Raw genomic sequence first — 20,379 nt, 5'->3', positions numbered from 1 at the left:
TACTAGACCAGCATAATTGTCATCAGTTGTAATCATCCTAGACCTTTTAGTGGACAATTCACCAAACTCTCCTTTTGCCACTGCACGCAACCTTGGGATAACAATGGACAATTCTCTCTCCTGCTCATCTCACCTTTCCAATATCCAATAAAGGTTACCCAGATACTTTCATCTCCCAAATGGACTACTGTAATTCACTCCTGGCTGGTCTGCCTCTGTCTCTCCATTTGATCCAGAACACCGCAGAACAACTTGTTTTCAACCTTCCCAAATTCTCCCACAACACTCCATGTCTATGTTCCCTCTGATTCAAAATACTGATGTTTGCCTACAATGCCAAGGAAGGGTCACACCCTCCTACCTCTGAGCTCTCATCACTCTTCACTCTGCATCCTCCAGCATGTCTCCACTGGTACCACCATCTCTCAAGGTACCAGGAAAACATTAATCTTGATCAGTGGTTCCCAACCTTTTTTCCCAGAAATATAATGATTAACAACAAACTTTTTATTTGAAAAAATATCTTATTTACACTGCAGACAATATAGAGTCTATATTATTTGTGTAATCGTCCCTAAAAAGTTAGGACCAACCCGGCCCCAGCACGAGCTGACTGTTATGCTGTGTGGTTCATTTAAATAAATGTAACAACACAGTGTTGTTACTGTGCCATTTCCATGCAGCCATACAGCTTATGAGCTCTTGCAATGTTCAGCTTTTTAAAAGTCTGGCTTTCTTTGCATATACTACAAGCGCTAGATTAAGAGAGAAATTAAATGTGCAGGTTTAAAATACAATCGGCAGCTGCTTGCCTCCATTTCACCTACTTAGCATCCATTTTCACATCTATTTCGTGATAATTAAAGGTCCCCTGATTTTTGGTTTAATATAGCTCTTAGTGTTCCCCTAATACTGTACTTTCTGTCTCTTTCAGAAAGTCCCTTTCTGCAGAATTACAGGCACTTTGAGCCAGTCCTACAATGAAAGGAATAGGGAGAGAGAGGAGGGACGTAATGAGCGGGCATTAGCAGAAATGACGTCATCAACACCATTGACCAACCACAATGTTTGGCGCAAACAGGAAGTAGTGTCTGTGTTGTTAAATAATTTTTTTTTAACTCACTGGTTCTTCGGAGGCTTGCGTGATTGAACAAAATTTTTACATCCAATCACAGAGCAACTGCAATGCTTCACTCGTTTGCAAGCCTTAACAGTCGGGGGAGATCATTTTTAGGGGTGGGGTTTTGTCCACCTCTGGGACTGTATTTTATACAGTTAGAGTTTACTAATATAATTATGGTAACCTCAGCGCAGATACAATGCTGCGATCTCTGTCGTGGACCCCAGGTTGGGAACCACTGATCTAGACTCTTCTGTCTTGGCTATTAAGAGGTGGAATCAACTAGATGTTAGAACAGCCGAGTCACTGAAGGTCTTCAGATTCAGGCTAAAACCAGTCCTGTTTACAAAATGCTTAGATTAAAAAGACCTCGTACATATATTTATTTTTAAAAAATGTTTTAAATAATTCTGTGATATTAAGCTAATGGTATTTACAGATCAGACCGTGGTGAACCAAATGCTGAAAAAAATTCTATAATGGATATTTTAAAGTCGCTCTTTATAAGAGCATCTGCCAAATGCTGTAAATGTACATGAAAAAGAGGCTGTTTTGCAAACAGCAGGTATCAAAATTCTGGTCCAACCTAAACAAAGTGCAAACCAACAACTTTCAATTTTAGAACTTATTAAGAAATTTATTAAGAATCAATTTAGGGTCTGGTCTGTGGGCGGTTTAGATATTCGTGGTGTAAAATCTAACACCACTTCCATCCAGACGTCCGTACAATTTACCTCTCTGAAAGTAAGGGAAAGGATGCTTTACCCACGAGTGTACAGCGCCTCCATTCACTGCAACGATTCTCTAATGTTCCTCCACGCATGAGGCACTGGTTCAGAGAACGCTTTGAGTCACTGTTTCATATTCCACAACCGTGAAGGGGGGAGATGCTGCACACCTCTGTTTATTGGTCACCGTGGAAACCACACAGGTGATCATGAGCTGTCCATGCAGAGGAAAGCTACTCAGGTCTACCTTATTGTTTCAGTTCACACAATGGCTGAGCAGCTTTAACGTTTGAGTAACGTTTAAGTTAATAATTAGCAACCTAAACGAAAAAAACTAATCAGTTACATGCATTTTCTTGCAGTTAGAAACAGCCATATGCAAATATTCACAGTATTCACTAAACAAAGAGCCGCATACTTTTGCACGTGTAGCATAACTGTCCATCCTGATAGATATTGAACCGAAAGCATCAAAACATTCAAATCATCCAATCAGCTGCAGGGAAGCACAACATTTTATGCCATAAAAGGAGCCTGATAAAAATGTACAAATGCACATGTGTGACAGGAGAAGAGGGCGACTCATCGGGGTACGAATCCCACCCACCTAAGAGACAGGCCTCCTCTCCCCTCTGAGGTTTCTTTGGAGGCCTGATGTGCTTAGTACTGGCTCTATTAGGCACCAAGTGGGGCATGATATAATGCAGGAAGAGAGGCGATGGAGAGGGAGAGGAGCAGGAGAACGCAGAGGAATTAAAGGCACAGTGGAGGCTGTAAAATAAACTACAGGAGTAGATCGCTTAGGAAGGCTGTCACACACACACACACACACAAAACATGTGTGTTTAGGAGTCAGAAGCGCGGGGGGGGGGGGGGGGGGGGGGGGGGGGGGGGGGTGGTTAAAATGATGGGAAGGATGAGGGGAGAGAGGGAATGATGGAGAGAGACACGCCACCGGAGGAACCACGTGTAAACGCTCTGGCGAGTGGACAGGGGATTTAGCCCAGAAGCAGCCTGTCCAGCTGCTCAATTCGGTCCAAAGGAGGGAGAGAAACGGCGTGATGAGGAGAAGAGAAGAAACAAGAGTGATAATGAGTGTGGAGAAGGAAAAGAAAGGGGCCGACAACGGCAGGAAATGGAGAGAGAAAGAAACGAGATGGCACCGATTTTCTCTGATCTGTGTGAAAGGCCACATTAACCGTGCTAAAACAGGGAGCCTGTAAACCTGGTTCAGGCGCCGCGCACAGGGATGACCCCAATACTCACCAGCAGCGACGCAACCCGACATGACAGCCTGTCACTCACACATTCAACCTAAATACCAGATAAATCCAAAAATCCCACTGTACACACACACACACAGATAGTTCACTGTAAACATGAACATCGGCCCATATGTCTAATCAATACACAGTTTTCTTCATGTTATTGCTCAGCAGTATTCTCTTACTTCTTTGCATCATGGCAGGTTTATTTATTGCCATCTAATAAATGCATTACTGTTATTATTAGTTGCACTATTATTATTATAATTATTATTATTGCAGGATAACAATAAGTTTAATGCATCAGAAAAAAACAACAACATTTGTTATTCGTATTCGGTAAAAAAAAAAAAAAAAAACTAAACACGACGGAGAAGTGTGCAGTAGTAGTCAGGCAGGACGCTCCTCCGGTGACATACCTGGAGAAGCCGTCAGTCCGCGTCCCTCGCGTGTCCTCCCGCCCCCATTCCCTCCGTTCGCGGACTACGCGGCCAGCGTGAGACGGACGCGGACTTCCCACCAGAGACCCCGGCGAGCGGGGGCGGAGCCGGGAGGCGTGACGTCACGGCGGACGTCCGCCGCCCCGCCCCCCTCGTTTTTAAATGTGCGCTTTGTGAAGCCCACCCTGCACCTCAAAAATGAACACTGGCGCGGCCGAGTCGCGTTGTCCTTGTTTTCCTTCGACGCTCCGGCCGGGTTCGACTATTCGCGCTCATGTGGGTTTATAGAAAGGAGCCTGCTGCTCTCTAGTGGGGGGAGAGCATTTTGCAAGTCCCACACACCCTGCGGACACGCACTTTTAATATGGACAGTAAGTGTCCGCGGGGATATTTAACCGGGCCAAATGGCTGAATTTCTATTTCAACCTATTAACAGATCCCAGGCGCCACATCTAAATTTCTACTTTCAATGTGGATCAATTCTGGTGGATCAGTGTTTCATTCACCCACACAGACAGTTTAACCTGTAACTTCTTTCACTGTTACTCTCCTCAGTAGCCTTTCCACAGCAAGACCCCCAGCACCTACAGTCTGCACAGCACTGGCACTTTCAGGGTTTCAGATCCCGGGGCAGTGGTGGTGGCCTGGCGATTAAGGAAGCGGCCCCGTAATCAGAAGGTTGCCGGTGCAAGGTGCCACTGAGTAAAACTCCGTCCCCACACACTGCTCCCCGGGCGACTATCATGGTGCCCACTGCTCACCAATGGTCGAAGGATTAAAAGCAGGGGACACGTCTCGTTGTGTGCACATGTGCTGTGCCGCAGTGTATCACAATGACAATCACTTGAAAGTGAAAGTGAAGTGATTGTCACATGTGATAAACAGCAGCACAGCACACGGTGCACACAGTGAAATGTGTCCTCTGCATTTAACCCATCACCCTGAGTGAGCAGTGGCCATCACAGGCGCCCGGGGAGCAGTGTGTGGGGACGGTGCTTTGCTCAGTGTCACCTTGGCAGATTGGGATTCGAACCGGCAACCCTCTGATTACGGGGCCACTTCCTTAACCGCTAGGCCACTCACTATCTCACTATTTATCTGTCTCACTGAGAATTTAACACACACACACACACACACACACACACACACATGCAGTCACAGCAGCTGAATCGTGGCTTACCCGCTCGTTGGCAGTCATGCACTGTAGTTTCATCTGTTTCAGGTAGGTGGCAGTGAGAGGCATGTTATAGTCGATGAGGTCCGGGACCAGCGACGTGGGACGGTCGTTTTCTGGGAAACAAAAGAAATATATAGACATGCCTTACCGCGAACACCACTAATGCCACTACCACTGCACTAGCCAAGTTGATGGTGCCTGCTTTCAGCACATAGACTTCATTCTTTATGTATAAGTATAAAAATATAAAACTAATAAATTGACCTTTTTTTTGCACAAATTCGAGACACAACCTCCCTCTGCTGGTACAAATGAGAACAAAGCCACAAGATCAACCTGCTGCTGCTTGAGTAATAGGCCCGTAACAACGGGGCACAATAATAACCCGCTTTGTCCAGGTGCCTTTGTACAGACGTCAATATTTAATACAGAATAAAAAAAAAAAATGACTTTGTATTTAGAGGTTATGTTACATTTTAGATAATGACTTTATTTAAAAGCAGACGTAAAAAAAGAAATTCATTGCAGTGGGGTGAGCGTATGCACAGACGGGAGCGTCACCTTTGAACTCCGCAGTGCTGGGATTGATGTGCATCCTTTTCTGGCACTCGCCGCAGCTCATCAGAAAACGGGTCACCGCCTCTCTGGGCAGGAAGGCGTACGTCTCCGCAATCTGAGTGCCGGGGAGAAAGACGACGACAGATGAGGAGAGAGGAGGCATGGATGGAGCAGGGGAAGGACAGAATTTGCGTGGACATGTGCGTTGGACACGTGGCAACTGTTAAACCCCTGGCGGAATAAGCTTCGCACTTGACAGCTACCCCGTCCTCCTCCCGTTCTGCATCCCCCTCTCAGTTCATTCAGGACTTACATCCTGCCCGCATCAGCTAAGCCTACGCAGCTTTCTCTGTTTACTCTCCCTCTCCACTCGCTCCCATCTCTCTTTCCCCGCCGGCGTTTCCATGCCTCCTGCGACCTTTACACGGCGAGGCAGGGCAAGGGGGCGGGCGCATCGCCGATCCCTGCCTCTCCCGCCCCCCATCCTGCCCCCGGCAGTTGGGAGGGAAAGGCCGCCCAGAGAACAGCCACACCTCGTGGAAAGCCACACTGCCTTCAGCCCCCCAGTGAGTCTCCTCCGGCCTGCCAGCACTGTCTGCTCAGAGCAGGGGGTCCGATGAGACATGACAGTGTGTTTCTTCAGGGAGGGACCTGAGACAAGGATGGCGTCTGGAGACGAGAGTCCCAAAGGCACGGGACATGGCCTCCCTCCCTTAGAAAACAACCCCTGGACATTTACCTCCCCCACTTTCCACCCCAGCCTGATCAGGACAGGGACAGTTTTTTTTTTCAATGACATTTGACATAGACTTAAAAATATATATGAAATCTTTATGTAAATATGTATACTGAATTGACAATAATTCAGCTTCATTAAGAAAGTAATATTTTGTGAACATTTTTCGTGTCAAAAGAAATCTGAATTATGATATGAAAAGCTCATGATATTTTCATGGCTCGTGGTGTGAATATTTTTCCAGATTTGGCACTCGAGGGGCAGCAAACCACTGACATGGGGGTCAGGGTGAGCTGCAGTTGCACATTATGAAGAGAAGGGGGCAGTATGAACAGCAGCAGGCCGGGACCGTGACGTGAAAGTGATTGTTTTTGTCATTGTGAAACACAGCGCAGTACACGCTGACACAACAAAACGTGTCCTCTGTATTTAACTCGTCACCCTTGGTGAGCAGTGGGCAGGCTTGGACCTCAGTGGCACCTTGGTGGTTTGTGATTTGAACCCGCAACCCTTTGGCCACCACCACCCAGGTCAAGGATCAGGAGGTCAGGGCGCTGCATGAGATCCGTCCCAACGACAGTCCCTGATTATCGGACCTTACGGTCAAAAGTGGACCTTAAACTGACACGATGGCCTTCACCTCCTCATATCAGTCTCCAGGTTCCCAGTCTTTAGTTCACGTTCTGTTCTGCTGCTGTCTGGGGTTGTTTTAACTTCTGGAAGGGCGTGAGGTGAGATTGCCAAAGATGTCCTTTGACATTCAGTCACAGGCGGCTGCAGCCCGCCACGGCCACATCAAATCAAGCCAATCACAGGCAATCATTGCTTGTCACAGCTGATTACTGCAAGTCACCGCCAATCAAAGGCCGCCATTTCATATGTCTTCGTCCCGAGATGGATTTGAGTCAGTCAGGCCGCTAAAGGTGCCCGGGTGCCGAATGCTGAAAAAACAGGACTATTAGCCCTGTAATTGCTTTAATTAGGCAATTAGTACTGCACTTGGCTGGAGGTATAACCCGACACCTGCTTTCCTGCAGAGAGGGCACAGCGCTCAGGGGACGCTGGTTTTTATTTTCGAATCACAAGTTACAGCTTGCAACACAGAAATGCGAAGATTTGGCCTCGTTGGCCTTTTTTAGGAACAAGTCAGGAGCATTTCAGGCCGCACCGCTGTGGGCACATGAGTCACTCGCGGAATGCTCCAGGAGCTAATTTTGTCAATTCCATTTGCTACTAACGATAAGTGGAATTTTATCACAAGTGAGATTTTTTTTCTCGCTCCCGACTGTGAGCTACACTTTCGTGCATTACACTTGCTCATGTCCCATAGTACACGTGATCCATCAAAAGAGATCACAATACAAAAATGTCCAAAATTATCTTTTTGAGTACTGACTGACATTCTCTTCTTTTAACAGGCACTAGTGCAATGCAATAAAACATCGATCTGCAACCTTCCGTTTATGTGGATTTTGTGGGGGAATATAGTCAAAATATACACAGTGTGTGTGTGTGTGTGTGTGTGTGTGTGTGTGTGTGTGTGTGTGTGTGTGTATATATATATATATATATATATGTATGTGTGTCTTATTACAATATATCTATACACAATAACAAATGTAACAGAATAATAAAAAAAACATTCTTATATTCATGCATACATGTGTAGTTGGGTAAGGTAAGCAGTGATTTTTACTACATTTTGATCAATGTAACGTTACACTGTACACTGTAATATTGTACAGGCATGCCCCGAGGACACTGGAATAATAACGCTACCATTCACACAAACCGTTTTTTATTATAAATGCTTAAAATTAACGAACAGCGCACCATCTTGGCCTCGGCTAATTAAAATGTCTAACCAGGGTGCCGGCTGACATGTACCACCTTGAAGAACAATGAAGCAGAGTAGTAAACACATTTCTGCTAATTTCTTACTTTACGGACCTCTTGATCGCCGCAGTACGTTGGTGCAACAAGTGCAGCAAGAATGTGGTTTCCTGAGCAACAGCCTGCGCTGTCGGCAGAAATAATCACCATATACGGAACTGATGCCTGCACTGTTTTATACTGATTCTTTAAAATAGATGAATTAAGTTTAGTACGGGTCTGTGTACAAGGCGCATATAAGATTTCCTCACCGCTTTGTAGGTCTTCTTCTGCCCAGCGTGTTTGGGGGCTCGCCCGGGGTCCGCCCCCATCTCCACGTGCATGGCATAGATGATGTCGAAAAAGTCCTCCACCACCGCCACGCGCTTCAGGGCGCTGTCCTGCGTCCCGCCGCCATCTGAGCACTGCGGGGGGAACAGAAAGGCTCAGGAGAGGAGGACCGAGCTCGCAGTACAGTGGGGAACGGGCTTGAGGAGCAGGAATGAACGGCTTAGAGAGGAAATCAGGTCAGAGCAGAGAGGATGGAAGGCGGGATGGAAAAAAAGTGAGAATTTCTCAGAGTACAGATTAGCTCGCTGCCAGATTGTGCAGCACTGAGACTTCTAGCTGCATCTGAATCATTTTCTAGTGTGTGTGTGTGTGTGTGTGTGTGTGTGTGTGTTAGAACATTCTGCTGATACTTGGCACGTCTTTCTGCGCGTTGCCTGCCAGGTGTCATCGACCTGTATCGCTGCTTATGGGAGTCTGTCTTCACTACTGCGCCGCACATGCGGTGGTCTGTGATGCTTGGCTGCTCTACAGCACAGAGCCCAACCCCGGCCAAGAGCACCTTGAGACGTTTGAGGGAAATCTGTCCATCTTCTGCCTGATTAAGCTTGAGAATTTTCTCAAGTGACCCGCCCGTCCCAAAATACATTTTGTCAAAAACACACACAAAAAAAAAAACAAAACAACCCATCCCTACATAGGCTGGAGAGGGAAACGGGTATCCTGTACACTACGGCCCCGCCTCCTGCCACCTCCACCAACAACCCTGCTCTCCATAAGGCTGACCCCGTAGCCATGGAAACTGCCATTGATCTCTCAGGGCAGGTGTGCGGGGCAGTGGGTCATGTGACACCTGGAGGAACCAGAAGTGCTCCGGCAACAATCCTGTCGGCCCTGCTGCTTTTCCTTCCTTCTTTCTTTCTTTCTTTCTTTCTTTCTTTCTTTCTTTCTTTCATTTTACGGTCCCTTGCAGCTGGGTTTATTTTTTTGTGTTTTTTTTGCACCTTTCATTCTGAGTTTCGTTATTTTATTGCCTATCCTGACTTCTACTTCCCCTTTCCAGTCCCACCCCTCCCATTGTTCTCAAGTTGTTTCTCATTCTTCAACACTTTGTTACCGTTCTGATACTCTGAATGAGGAACACGATGCTCTGCGGTTCAGCGTGAGCCGCGCCGGACGCTGTACCAGGACTTTTTGGCGGCGCAGGTAACAAGCAACAAAGGCGTGGCATGAGGTAGAGACGCTCAGGGTGCTAAGTGATCCCCAGACGTTTCCAGGCCGGGGGCTCGGCGTACGGTTCCTTCCATCTGTCATCCTCCCCCTCGTTGTCATTAGCACTTCCTTCCGGCCGCCGCGTCCTCCTGCGCCACACTTCGCCCGACTCCGCCCTCCTCCGCTTTATTTGTCCCTTCCCCTAGCTCCCATCCCTCGCTTTATTCGTCCCGCTGCCTCTTCCCTCTCGCCGCACTCTGCGCTCCCGAGTGCCAGGTAATGAAGGTTGCCATGGCAACTGAAACCAGCGCACGGAGCGGGTTCGCTTTAATCTGGCCCTGTCCAGCCACTCGGGTGGCGTACGTACAGTCCCGCTCATTACGAACGCCGAATACTAAACTCATTAGCACGTGTAGTTGTTAGAGCCGTGGCGGGACCAGGAGGCGCTTTGTGAGTGTTGTTTTTTTTATCTATCGTCAGCAGTTCCATCAAGGCGCTCTCCGTGGGTCTTTGCCGAGGTTTCTTTGTCTCCTCACTCGGCCCTCGGATTCAGGAGAGCGAGACAGGGCCCCGGACGGCCATCTCAGGGCGGATAGCCGAGGCCGAGCAGTGACAGGGGACTTCGGTCCCTTACCCCAAAGCCCCTCGTCCCTTTCTCATTTCAAGCCACCCAGCCAGTAAACACAGACGTCGCCTCCACTTTCAGGGCACGTCATTGTCCAGGACCAAACTCTCTCTGACTAATCTGGGGCAAGGGGGTGGAGGCACCTACGGCTCGGGGCCAGCAGGACGGCGCCTTGGGCGCTGCGACCTCGAACGCCGGACGCTAATACCCCACCTTTCACCACATGCTGGCTACACCCCAACAGAGCCAGAATGACTGTCCACCCAAACAACGCCAACCATCAGCACATATGCACACTCAAGCATTCCTCACAAAATCTGACGTCCAATTATCTAGCCAAAACGATAATGGAACCAGATATGCGCAGTGAAGGATGACACATTACATGCAAAATAAATATGCTGGAATTAAAAATATATATTAAATGTATGTGGAACTACATGTAAATGTAAAGTATGTGAATCTTCATCCTGAGATGAACACACCAACGTCCCGAAGGCCGGGCCCGCTTCGTAGAATCGCGTGTGTTAGTGGCACAGCCGGAGCCAGTGCCTACGAATTGGCCCTGACGCAATAGTCTGGCTGAAATCGTACCAAATTATGCACCTCCGCTGCGAGTCGGGCCACTCCTGCACCTATGCGTTCAACTGGACCCACACCGGCCTTCTTGGCCGAAGCAGGGAACGAGAACCGGACCATGGGGTTAAAACTCAGCACGATGCCACAGGTCGGGGCGTCGAGTGAAACAGCCACCATCACCACGAGCCACGCGGCGCTGTCATTAGCACAACTGGCTGCGTGCGTTTAATCATTAAACGGCGCTACCGCCGAGCCTTGGAGGGGAACAGCTGTTCAATGGCCCAGTGAATATGTGCTCTCCTCATCATCGCATCATTTTTAAAGAGGCGTGATAAAACGTCAGGCCGTAATCGCCCCCCCCCCCCCCCCCTCCCGCTCGCGAGCCTTCCGCCCCTCCTCCTCCTCCTCCTCCTCCCCGCGTATCCGCCTCAGAAGATCCTGCAGGCCCCGGTGCTCTCCAGACGGAGCCATATTATGCTACACCCATCCCTCTCACTTCCCTCCCTCTCCCCGGCTCTCTCTCCGTCCCGCTCCAAACAGCTCTGTTGCTAGGAGACTGGAGGGGCTGATTCGGCAAGCGGTCGCCCCCGACCCCCCCCCCCAATCCCCCTCCCACCCACCCCCCTGGCAGTCTCACACACGCACACACAGTACCGAGTGGTCCCGCACAAACACCCCCACACACACACACACACACACACACACACAAGGGCAGTGGAAAAAGAGGGAAATGAGAGGAGAGGCAGCTGGGTCACACACACACGGGCCAGAGACCCGGCAAATATTTAAGATGAAAAGGGCAAAACAGAGGACATAAAAACGGCGGAGAAGCGGGCTTCGTGGAAAATTACACGACGCGCCACAACGGAAAAAGGCCATTCCGGCGTTCCATGCGGCCCGGAGCAATTCAGCAGCCCGTATTCTTCAGGGGTCTTCGCCGAGGCCCTGGATTTGCCGATATTTCAGACTTCCGACGTGATGTGTAGTGAAGGATGTGCAGCGGCGTGGTTACGCTTCTGTGGAATGGTCCCACACAGCTGCGCGGTGAACACGGTGGCCACGGTGGCCACGTCCCTGTTCCAAAATGGGCACGGAAATGAATGGCTTCCTGTGGCTTCGCCGTGAGGGGGCATCTGGGGGGAGGGGGGGGGGGGGGGTGTTTAAGGAGCAACACCAACCCACCGGGGTCAAAGGAAGATGGAGCGTAATCTACCCCCCCCCTCCCCATCTCCTACTCCCCATCTCCTACCCCCCCCCCCTCCCCATCTCCTACTCCCCATCTCCTACCCCCCCCCCCTCCCCATCACTTCATAAAGCCCCTTCATTAATTCCACATTATGCCCGCCTCTGTCTAACTGCTCCTCCTCCTCCCTCCATATCGCGTCCGGCTGGCGACAGAGCGGCCACCGCCGCACTATCGCCGGGAATCAGAAGCTCGCTCGTAATTACGATGCGAAATTACTTCTTGTCGGACGGCGTTTGCTGGCGCCCCGTGCCGCGCTGTACGCCCGAAAGTGGGGCGTGTAGGGGTGCCGTAGTAACGGTTGTTGTAATACTACTGCTGGTGCTAACGTCACACTCCGAGATGTTTGTGGGGGTCACGTGACACACACACACCCCCCACCACCAGCACCGACACACCCCCCTTCGGCGTTACGGTGTAATTACAGGCGGACAGACGGGCGGCCGGGGACGGACGGATATGGGCCACTAATGAGCGACTCTGCTGGCTAATTATCTGGCAGGGTTGGCAGCTGGACCAGGGAGGAGAGCGGCACCGAGGGGAGAGAGAGCGTGGGGTGGGGGAGAGAGAGCGAGAGAGAGAGAGAGAGAGAGGCGATCTTTTGTCCCGCTGCAGCATCCTCCCGGAGTAGAGAGGAGAGGAGGCTCCCCTCCCCTCCGCCTGCTCCTCCTGTGCGTCCGGGCTGAGGTTCAGCGAGAGTGTGTGTGTGTGTGTGTGTGTGTGTGGAGCGGTTGAACAGGTTTGTGGCAGCGTTTGTGGGTTTTTTTTGGGGGTTTTTTTGTTAGCGAGGCATCCTCCTGTTTAGTCCCGGGTCCCGGCGTGACACGCGTGTGCCACCCTGGCGGGGCTGTGTATCTGGAGCAGAGCTCCGCCTCTCCTCCACGCGAGGGGGGGAGACCCTGGAGTCAGTTAAAAATGGTGTTAATTTCTCCTCCTGTGGGAGAAAAGCACCGCCTCTCCATGGCAACAGAGAGGGTGCCAAGGGGAGGAAAGACGGCGCGCTCGGCGACCCTCTCTCGACGCGGACACATCCGAAAATCCACCCACAGTCAAAAATTGGAAAAACTTGCTGACAAAATTCAGAAATGTGGGTAAATTTGAATGGTTTAATTGATCGAATTGTTTAAAATTGTAATGAGAAAACAATGTAAATTGGAAGATTTTTCGAGCTTTCTCGGCCACCGCTGTGGACCTAATAAGTTCCACGGTACATGCGGCCGGGAGGCGGGAGAAGATCGCTATCGGCTCCTCATCAGGGCCCCTCCTCTCCCCGCAGTAATATCCTCCTGAAGAACAAGGCCTCTCCATTACAAGAGTCCAGAATGAAGAGGGTCAATCGGGACACGTTAGTGTGACTATCGCTGTGTAAGCGTGTGGGTTTGCGTGACAGATGGCGCCCCATGCGCGTTCGTCTGTGTGTGTGTGTTTTTTTTTTTATTCTTTTTTTTACAATCATTTAATTACGTCCTTTATTCCGACGGTATCTTTCCCTGCCAGTTCGCGTTGTTCGGGGCGGCGTGAGAAGTCCCGCAGCCCTCGTGTCAGTTAGCCACGCTTCCTCATATTGCCGAGCGCTCTGCCCTGTTGCTGCTGGACATGCGCCATGCAAAGCTGCTGGCACCGATGCAAATGATTGGGAACTGAAAGGAGCGTTATTCCGGTGGCGCCGTTTCTGGGGTTAACGTCCATAAGAAGATGCCTTGTTAGATGTTGTGTCTCTACCACGGCCCGGTCCCCGCATTCTCTGAAGACATATGAGGTAATTAGTCATAGCGAAGGCTCCCTTCCATTTTGGGCCTCAGACGTGGGCTAATAATGGAATTTTTTCGTTTCTGCTTCATTTCGTGCCACCCTCGGCCCGCTTCCTTCCCCTGTTCGTTTTACATATGCCAGCACCATTCTGGCCGTGTCTGGTCCTGTGAAGTGGTCCACCAAGTCAGGACAACTTAAAATATAGGTTTCTGGAGGTTCTCGAACCAAAGCGATCAGGTTCGTCAATCAGAAACCATGCAATTCGCCAGGCATTGTTGCCACTAGCTAGCAAAACGATTTCAGTTGGCATAGCAACGCAAGAAGCAAGCGCTGCGTTAAAATATTTAGGCGCTGCAATCGTAGCTATAAAACATACCACGGTATGAAAGCAATTTTCTATACGCCTCAATGGAGTCAGTAGAGATGCAAGCTCCGGATTCAACGGAGGGACTTTGACGCCAAGACCAAGTGGAGTCAAAGCTTCAAATCCCTCTTGGAACAACTGTGCCCCTTGGCGGCACGTTGGAACACTGTATCTCCCCCAGGGGGGAGCGAACCTGCAACCTGAATGCAAGTGGCTCTTGATAAGAGCATCGGAGACATGAATAATAGAGATGGACCAGAAATGTAAACTGAATTTAGGTCCCCACGTCCCACGTCCCCCCCCTCCCTGAGTTCCCGTCGCACACCTGTTGTGTTTCAAAAGGCGTTCAGCCTCGGGGAGGACAGGAGCAAAGCGCATGGCTAGAACTGCGCCTGCAGGCTCTAATCAGGCCTTAATGGGAGATAAACGAGGTTGAAGCCCCGCCCTGGGGGCTTCTGGGTACTGAGGAAGCCTTCTGGACCATCCAGAGTCAGAAGGAAGGGGATGAGGGGCCACATCCGGGGCTGGAGGTTGCCACCGGCACGAAGGTGCCCTCAGACTACAGGCAAAATCGCAGGACCCACCCACACCTACACGTGCGCGCAGGCGACCCCCCCCCAGAGCTACCTCCACCCTCCACCCAGCCCCCTACCCCGCGATCCGCCACCTCCTACGCTGCTACGCCGAAACTTGGCACACCCGGGGAGCAGCTGTGGTGGTGGGGCCTTCGCCGCGCACGCTCTCTCTGGAGACGGAGCGGAAACCATGGCACCCCTGCAGCCTGGGTGGTGGGGGAAGGGCGGGCGGCGAGGGGGGGGGGGGGTTGGGCTCAGCGCGAAAAACGGCGAAGGGTGGAGGAAGCCTGCGGGCGCCGGGGAGGGGCGCGTCTCGCCGGCCGGGCTCAGTCGCGCGTGTTTTTGTTTTTGGAGAGGGCCGCGCGGGGGGTTCGGCGCGGGAAAGGGGAAGATCGGCGTCTGATAAGGACGGAGGCCGTTGCTGCAGAGCGACAACGCCAACAGCTGGGTGCGCCGCCGCCGCCTCGCCACGGGACAAACAAACACGACCGCGCGGACAATGAGTCCCGCTGAATATTTTACGAGCAGGCGGTGGAAACTGCCGGAGAAGGCCACCGCCACATCAAAGGTCTGTCTGTTACCCCCGAAGACCGGCCCCGAAGACAGGCCCCGAAGACCGGGCCCCGAAGACCGGGCCCCGAAGACCGGCCCCGAAGACAGGCCCCGAAGACCGGGCCCCGAAGACCGGCCCCGAAGACCGGCCCCCGAAGACCGGGCCCCGAAGACCGGGCCCCGAAGACCGGCCCCGAAGACAGGCCCCAAAGACCGGGCCCCGAAGACCGGGCCCCGAAGACCGGCCCCGAAGACAGGCCCCGAAGACCGGGCCCCGAAGACCGGCCCCGAAGGCCGGCAGAGATGGAGCTCTAAACGCGTGTTTAATAATGACAATGGCCCCCATTACTGTACGTAACAATCATCCCAGCGTCCGGCCTCACCGTTCCCGACAGTCAGAGGCGCGGAGGGGAACGCCATGCCAACCGAGAGTTAAAACAACATTGGTGAAACGGCAAAAACGTCGAAAAAATCCGAGCAGAAAGGGATGAAGGGGAGACACGGACATAAAAGGAAGGGCTTGTGATGGTGCTTTAGTTTCTGGTGTAACCCAAGCCACCCTGTTGGCTTTAACACAACACAGAACGGGGCAGTGGTGGCCTAGTGGTTAAGAAGGCGGCCCCTTAATCGGAAGGTTGCCGGTTCGAATCCCGATCCGCCAAGCTGCTACTGAGGTGCCACTGAGCAAAGCACCGTCCCCACACACGGCTCCCCGGGCGCCTGTCATGGCTGCCCACTGCTCACTCAGGGTGACGGGTTAAATGCAGAGGACAAATTTCACTGTGTGCACCATGTGCTGTGTATCACATGTGACAATCACTTCACTTTATTATTATTATTTTTTATTATTAGAACAGGTTGAATGTGCATATGCAGTAAATGCAGTCTTTAAAAAAGTTGGAACATAATTTTGTCATTTCGGTCAAAAAGACGAGCCTTTACGTGTCTAACAATCCAAACCGGGACGTTGTATCAGTCAACCGACTGAGCGAGTAATTCGTTCATGGATCCACCAACCGACTGCTGGATTTTTTTACTTTCTGACACAACGTCCTAACTGGTCATGAAGACCTAGCGTCTCAAATTATTTGAACATTACACACCTGAGGTTCGAGCTCGTGTTAAACATCTGCCTTTGGACGTTCCACAGAGCTGTCGTTCCATTTCATTTGTTTCGATTTCAACACCCACACAAATTCTTCAACAACCAAAACTCACCGAACAAGGGGAGGTTTGCAAATTACCGCTTAATTCATCCTGTTTTTATGACGATTGAACCTTTATATGACCCTGACATGATTTTATTAGTCGGTTGATTTAGTTATTATTATTATTATTATTATTATTAAAGGATATGAAAAATGTGGTGTATGTTTGGGGGGAAAAAATCCAACAGCTGCATTAAAATGCACAAATAATTCACAGATCAGTTGTGAACAAGGCAGCGTGTGTGCCCATATGCAACAAGTCCTGTAGGAGACAGAGCACACAAAGACTTTCAGAACAAAGACGGGGCGGATTATAATAGCGCCGGATGAAGAGAAGAGGTCGGCCGCGCTCTCTCACCATCAGCGATTCCACACATTCCGCAGTTTTTTAGCTCCTTTCCCTCGAAATGCAGGTTCTACGCAGGTGGGCAGTTGACATCGAAAGGTGAGATCAGGTGTATGCTGTCATATTAGAAAATTAAGTCAATCGCGAACTCTACGACTTGAGAGGTAAAGGCAAGTTCTCCGCGCTTCTGTATCCCATCATTTACATTTACAGCATTTACCAGATGCCCTTATCCAGAGTGACTTACAATCAGTAGTTACAGGGACAGTCCCCGCCCTGGAGACACTCAGGGTTAAGTGTCTTGCTCAGGGACACGATGGTAGTAAGTGGGGTTTGAACCTGGGTCTTCTGGTTCATAGGCGAGTGTCTTACCCACTAGGCTACTACCACGCACCATTGGGACAGATTCAGGAGAAAAGTCGAGTTACGCTAGATGATAACATTTTGGAGCCTTCTCAAGATCAAGTCTCGAGGGATTAGCCAATTGGACTGATTGGCCTATTAAAACTGTAAAAAAAAAAATGTATATAATAAACGTATTATAATTTTTGCTGTGCAGAGAGGCAATAAATGCCATTTGAACATCCCGCCGCCTGCTGAACTAATCTGATATTGTTTTACTGTATAATTTGTCTGTTTACTAAATGAGGTGTCCCTGTCCTCTGAGATCCTGTACCAACAGCTTAGGTGGCTGCGGGCTGTCAGCGCAAGTCCCCGAGGGCATTATTTAAAATGGTGGCTCTCCTTTCTCTCCTTTCCTGACTGCACGGGCGACGAAGAGCTCAAAATCCTCGTCCTCGTCTGATTTCCCAAAATATTACAACACAAAGGCTGCCAGTGCCCTGGTAGTGACCTCTACCCTCTACCATGGGTCATGCCGGCAAAAGGGCATGGCACGGCTCGCCGGGAATAAAGGGTCTGGATTCTGTCTTTGTGTGTCTTGCACATAGGACCGTATCCCGGGATGAGCCGGCGCTGCCTCCCTCTCCCACTGTTCGTTGTGCAGTCGGGGGAATTGCCCACGGTGACAGTAAAAACGATTACAATTCCAATGATTATTAGTAGTAATTACGAGCACCGTTATGAGCACGCTTACATTATTTATAGGGAGATGAAATGATGCGGGTGGAGGATGAAAATGGAGCCCTGTGCAGGACCTGGTTACCGGAGCAACGAGTGCCAACAGTCCTTCAACCCGCACCGGACAATGCAGGCGGTGGCGACCCGCGACAAAGCGGCGCGATCGTGGGGCCTTTTTAACCAATTCTGGCGACGCCGGGCGTGCGCGAGGGAACGGTGTCGTGGAGGAGAGGAGATTCCGTCCCGGACCAAAAAAAAAAGAAAGAAAAAAAGGACACCCACGACAAATTTCCACCCGCCGCGCGGCGCATCGCTCCCGTCGGGACACCGCGGCATCCCCGACCATTTGGGGACCCGGCCGACCCGGCGCGCGTAAAAAAAATAAAATAATAAAAACCGTCTGACACGTCACGGTGAAGAGCGACAGTGACCCTGTTGCTTAGGAGCTCCACCGTAACCGTGACAACGCGGCGGAGGGGACCGGCTGGCAGGACGGTGTGCCCGGACCAGGACGCCGTCACCCACCGTCACCCACCGTCACCGCGCAGGCGGTGCGGGAGGCGGCGGCGTTGCCATGGCAGCTGCTACCGGGAGTAGGGCCGCTCTGCTCCGGCGATGGAAAATGGAGACTCGGACCCCGTCCGGGTCCCTCCGAAGTGGGAGAGAAGTGCGCGTGAGAGGGGAGGAGAAGTTGGACCGGGCCACGCGTGGTGTTTACTGCTCGACCATAAATGGCCCTTCACTGGTTATAATGGTCCGTGCGTATTAATTATTTTATTCGTATTTTTATTTTCTGTGGTTAGGGCCGAATAATGGATTATATAAATTATAAAATAACCCGAGTTTTGTCGGTCGCTATAAAAAAAAACCCAGCAACGACGGGTCATGTGTTGTTCACGTAAAGCAGGGGACGTCAGAACACACACACACACGCACACACACACACGCGCGCGCGCACAACACGCACACGCCGTCCGGCGAAGGCTTGGAGGAAAAGGACACGTTACCGTGGACTTGACGGGGACGTACAGGACGGGCTTCCCGGACGCCCCCTTCTTGTTGTGCTCCCCCAGAACGCTGCTGCCGCCGACCTGGAAGCCCTTCGACTTCACCCAGAATTTGAATTTGGCGTTGATGTGGCTGTTGTCCACGTACACGCCGTCCGCCTCGTCGCCCTGCAGCAGCGTCTGCATGATCTTGTTGTACTTGCGCCGGGTCACCGTCTTTGTCTTGCCCGAGTCGCCGTAGGTCCGCAGGCACCACTCCTGAAATTCGCCGAACATCTCCGCCTCCAGGACCACGGGACTCCGGCCGCGTCTCGCCAAATCCGCGCACGGCTTCTTAGTTGCCATGTTGTGCTCTCCGCGCGGACCTGGTCCCCTTTGTTGCGCCGTCGGATGGAGAGGAAGGAGGAGAGAGAGAGAGCGAGAGAGCGAGAGAGAAATAATGATGATAATAATAATAATAATATATATATATAAAAAAACGGGAACAAAGTCCCCCCGCCTCTCCCCGTCCCGCTCCGAGAGCGAAGGCTTTGGCGAACCGGACAGGCGTCTCCACCCCCCTCCACCCCCCCCCCGCCCCGGCGACCCGATAATAAAAATATATTAAAAAAAAAAAAAACCGGCGTCGGCAGCCGCGCACACCTGTTTGCAGAGCCGCTCAGCCTACCGTCCCGCACCGCAGCGGCAAATGTCACGGGCTCCCACCATCCTCCGTGGAAGTGGGAGGGAGGGAGGGATGGAGTGAGGGAGGGAGGGAGGGGGCTGGGTATCTCCCACCTGTGCGTAACGCGTTTCTCCGGACCGGCACCGACGCGACGCCCCGCGTTTAAAATGCAACGCCGGTGTGTACCAAGCGTGCGAGCTGTGCGGTGTGTGTGTGTGTGTGTGTGTGTGTGTGTGAGGGGGGGGTGATGACGTTCGACCGAAGAGTAACGGCCCGGGACGCGCGTTTCCCGCGGTTCAACCGGGACGCATGTCGCGCACACACGAAAACGAAACCACGCTCGTCCCCACGCGAAAAAAACCCCCGCGTGTTTTCTAAGAAACGGAGGGTTCGAAGGAAGGATTCGGCCCCTCATCCCTCCCTCCCTCTCCCCCCCTTTCCACCTGTTTGAATGGGAACCGGCGGCGCGTCGGGACGCACCTTCAAAACGACGCGGTTTCCGCTTCGCTCGCGCCTGGTCCCGGGTCGTCGTTTCTTTCTTTCTTTTTTCTTTTCCTCTTCTCCCTCCCTCTCTCTCTCTCTCTCTCTCTCTCTCTCTCTCTCTTTAAAGGGTCGTGCCTCTACGCGCGAGAAACGCTGCGAACGAGGAAGTGGCGGCGGAAAATGTCCGGTGCGCGAATCGGGTCCCCGCGTCTTCGACGCTGCGCGACACGGACGCGGCGCGAATTGGCCCGTCGTCTCCGTGCGCGCACACGGTGCACTTTGCGGCTCTACAGACCCGGAGGGCCCGCGGTGATCCAGAAGTTGCTATTTAATCGTGCGTTTTGTCGCATGGTTCGCGTTTTGAAGGACGCGCTGCATTTACGTGTCTTCTTAGGCAGCAGAATGTTGAGATATATATATATATATATATATATATATATATATATGTGTGTGTGTGTGTGTGTGTGTGTATATAAACGCTCTAGAGCATTATTTACACTAATTA

General features: G+C 51.4%; 1 protein-coding gene across 3 annotated transcripts in view; it reads right to left on the bottom strand.

Annotated features, from left to right (window-relative positions):
* The window catches only part of nol4la (nucleolar protein 4-like a), a 33,636-nt gene extending 13,407 nt beyond the window's left edge, over positions 1-20,229 (bottom strand). The window contains exons 1-5 of one of the 3 annotated variants that reach the window (XM_028994161.1): positions 19,872-20,229; positions 18,728-19,100; positions 8,169-8,321; positions 5,292-5,403; positions 4,734-4,843 (exon numbers count right to left, since the gene is read on the bottom strand). In XM_028994161.1, coding sequence (XP_028849994.1) covers positions 4,734-4,843; positions 5,292-5,403; positions 8,169-8,321; positions 18,728-19,072 — 720 coding nt within the window. In that variant the 5' untranslated portion in view covers positions 19,073-19,100; positions 19,872-20,229. Of the gene's footprint in view, positions 1-4,733; positions 4,844-5,291; positions 5,404-8,168; positions 8,322-18,727; positions 19,101-19,369; positions 19,732-19,871 lie in introns of those variants that run through there. The other 2 variants (XM_028994163.1, XM_028994162.1) reach the window with 2 other exon arrangements.
* Between the last annotated feature and the right edge of the window lie 150 nt (positions 20,230-20,379).

This window comes from Denticeps clupeoides, chromosome 10 (genome assembly GCF_900700375.1).
Source record: "Denticeps clupeoides chromosome 10, fDenClu1.1, whole genome shotgun sequence".
In the NCBI taxonomy this organism is placed as follows: domain Eukaryota; kingdom Metazoa; phylum Chordata; class Actinopteri; order Clupeiformes; family Denticipitidae; genus Denticeps; species Denticeps clupeoides.
Note: the sequence above shows the minus strand (reverse complement) of the source record. Positions and strands in the feature narration are given on the sequence as shown.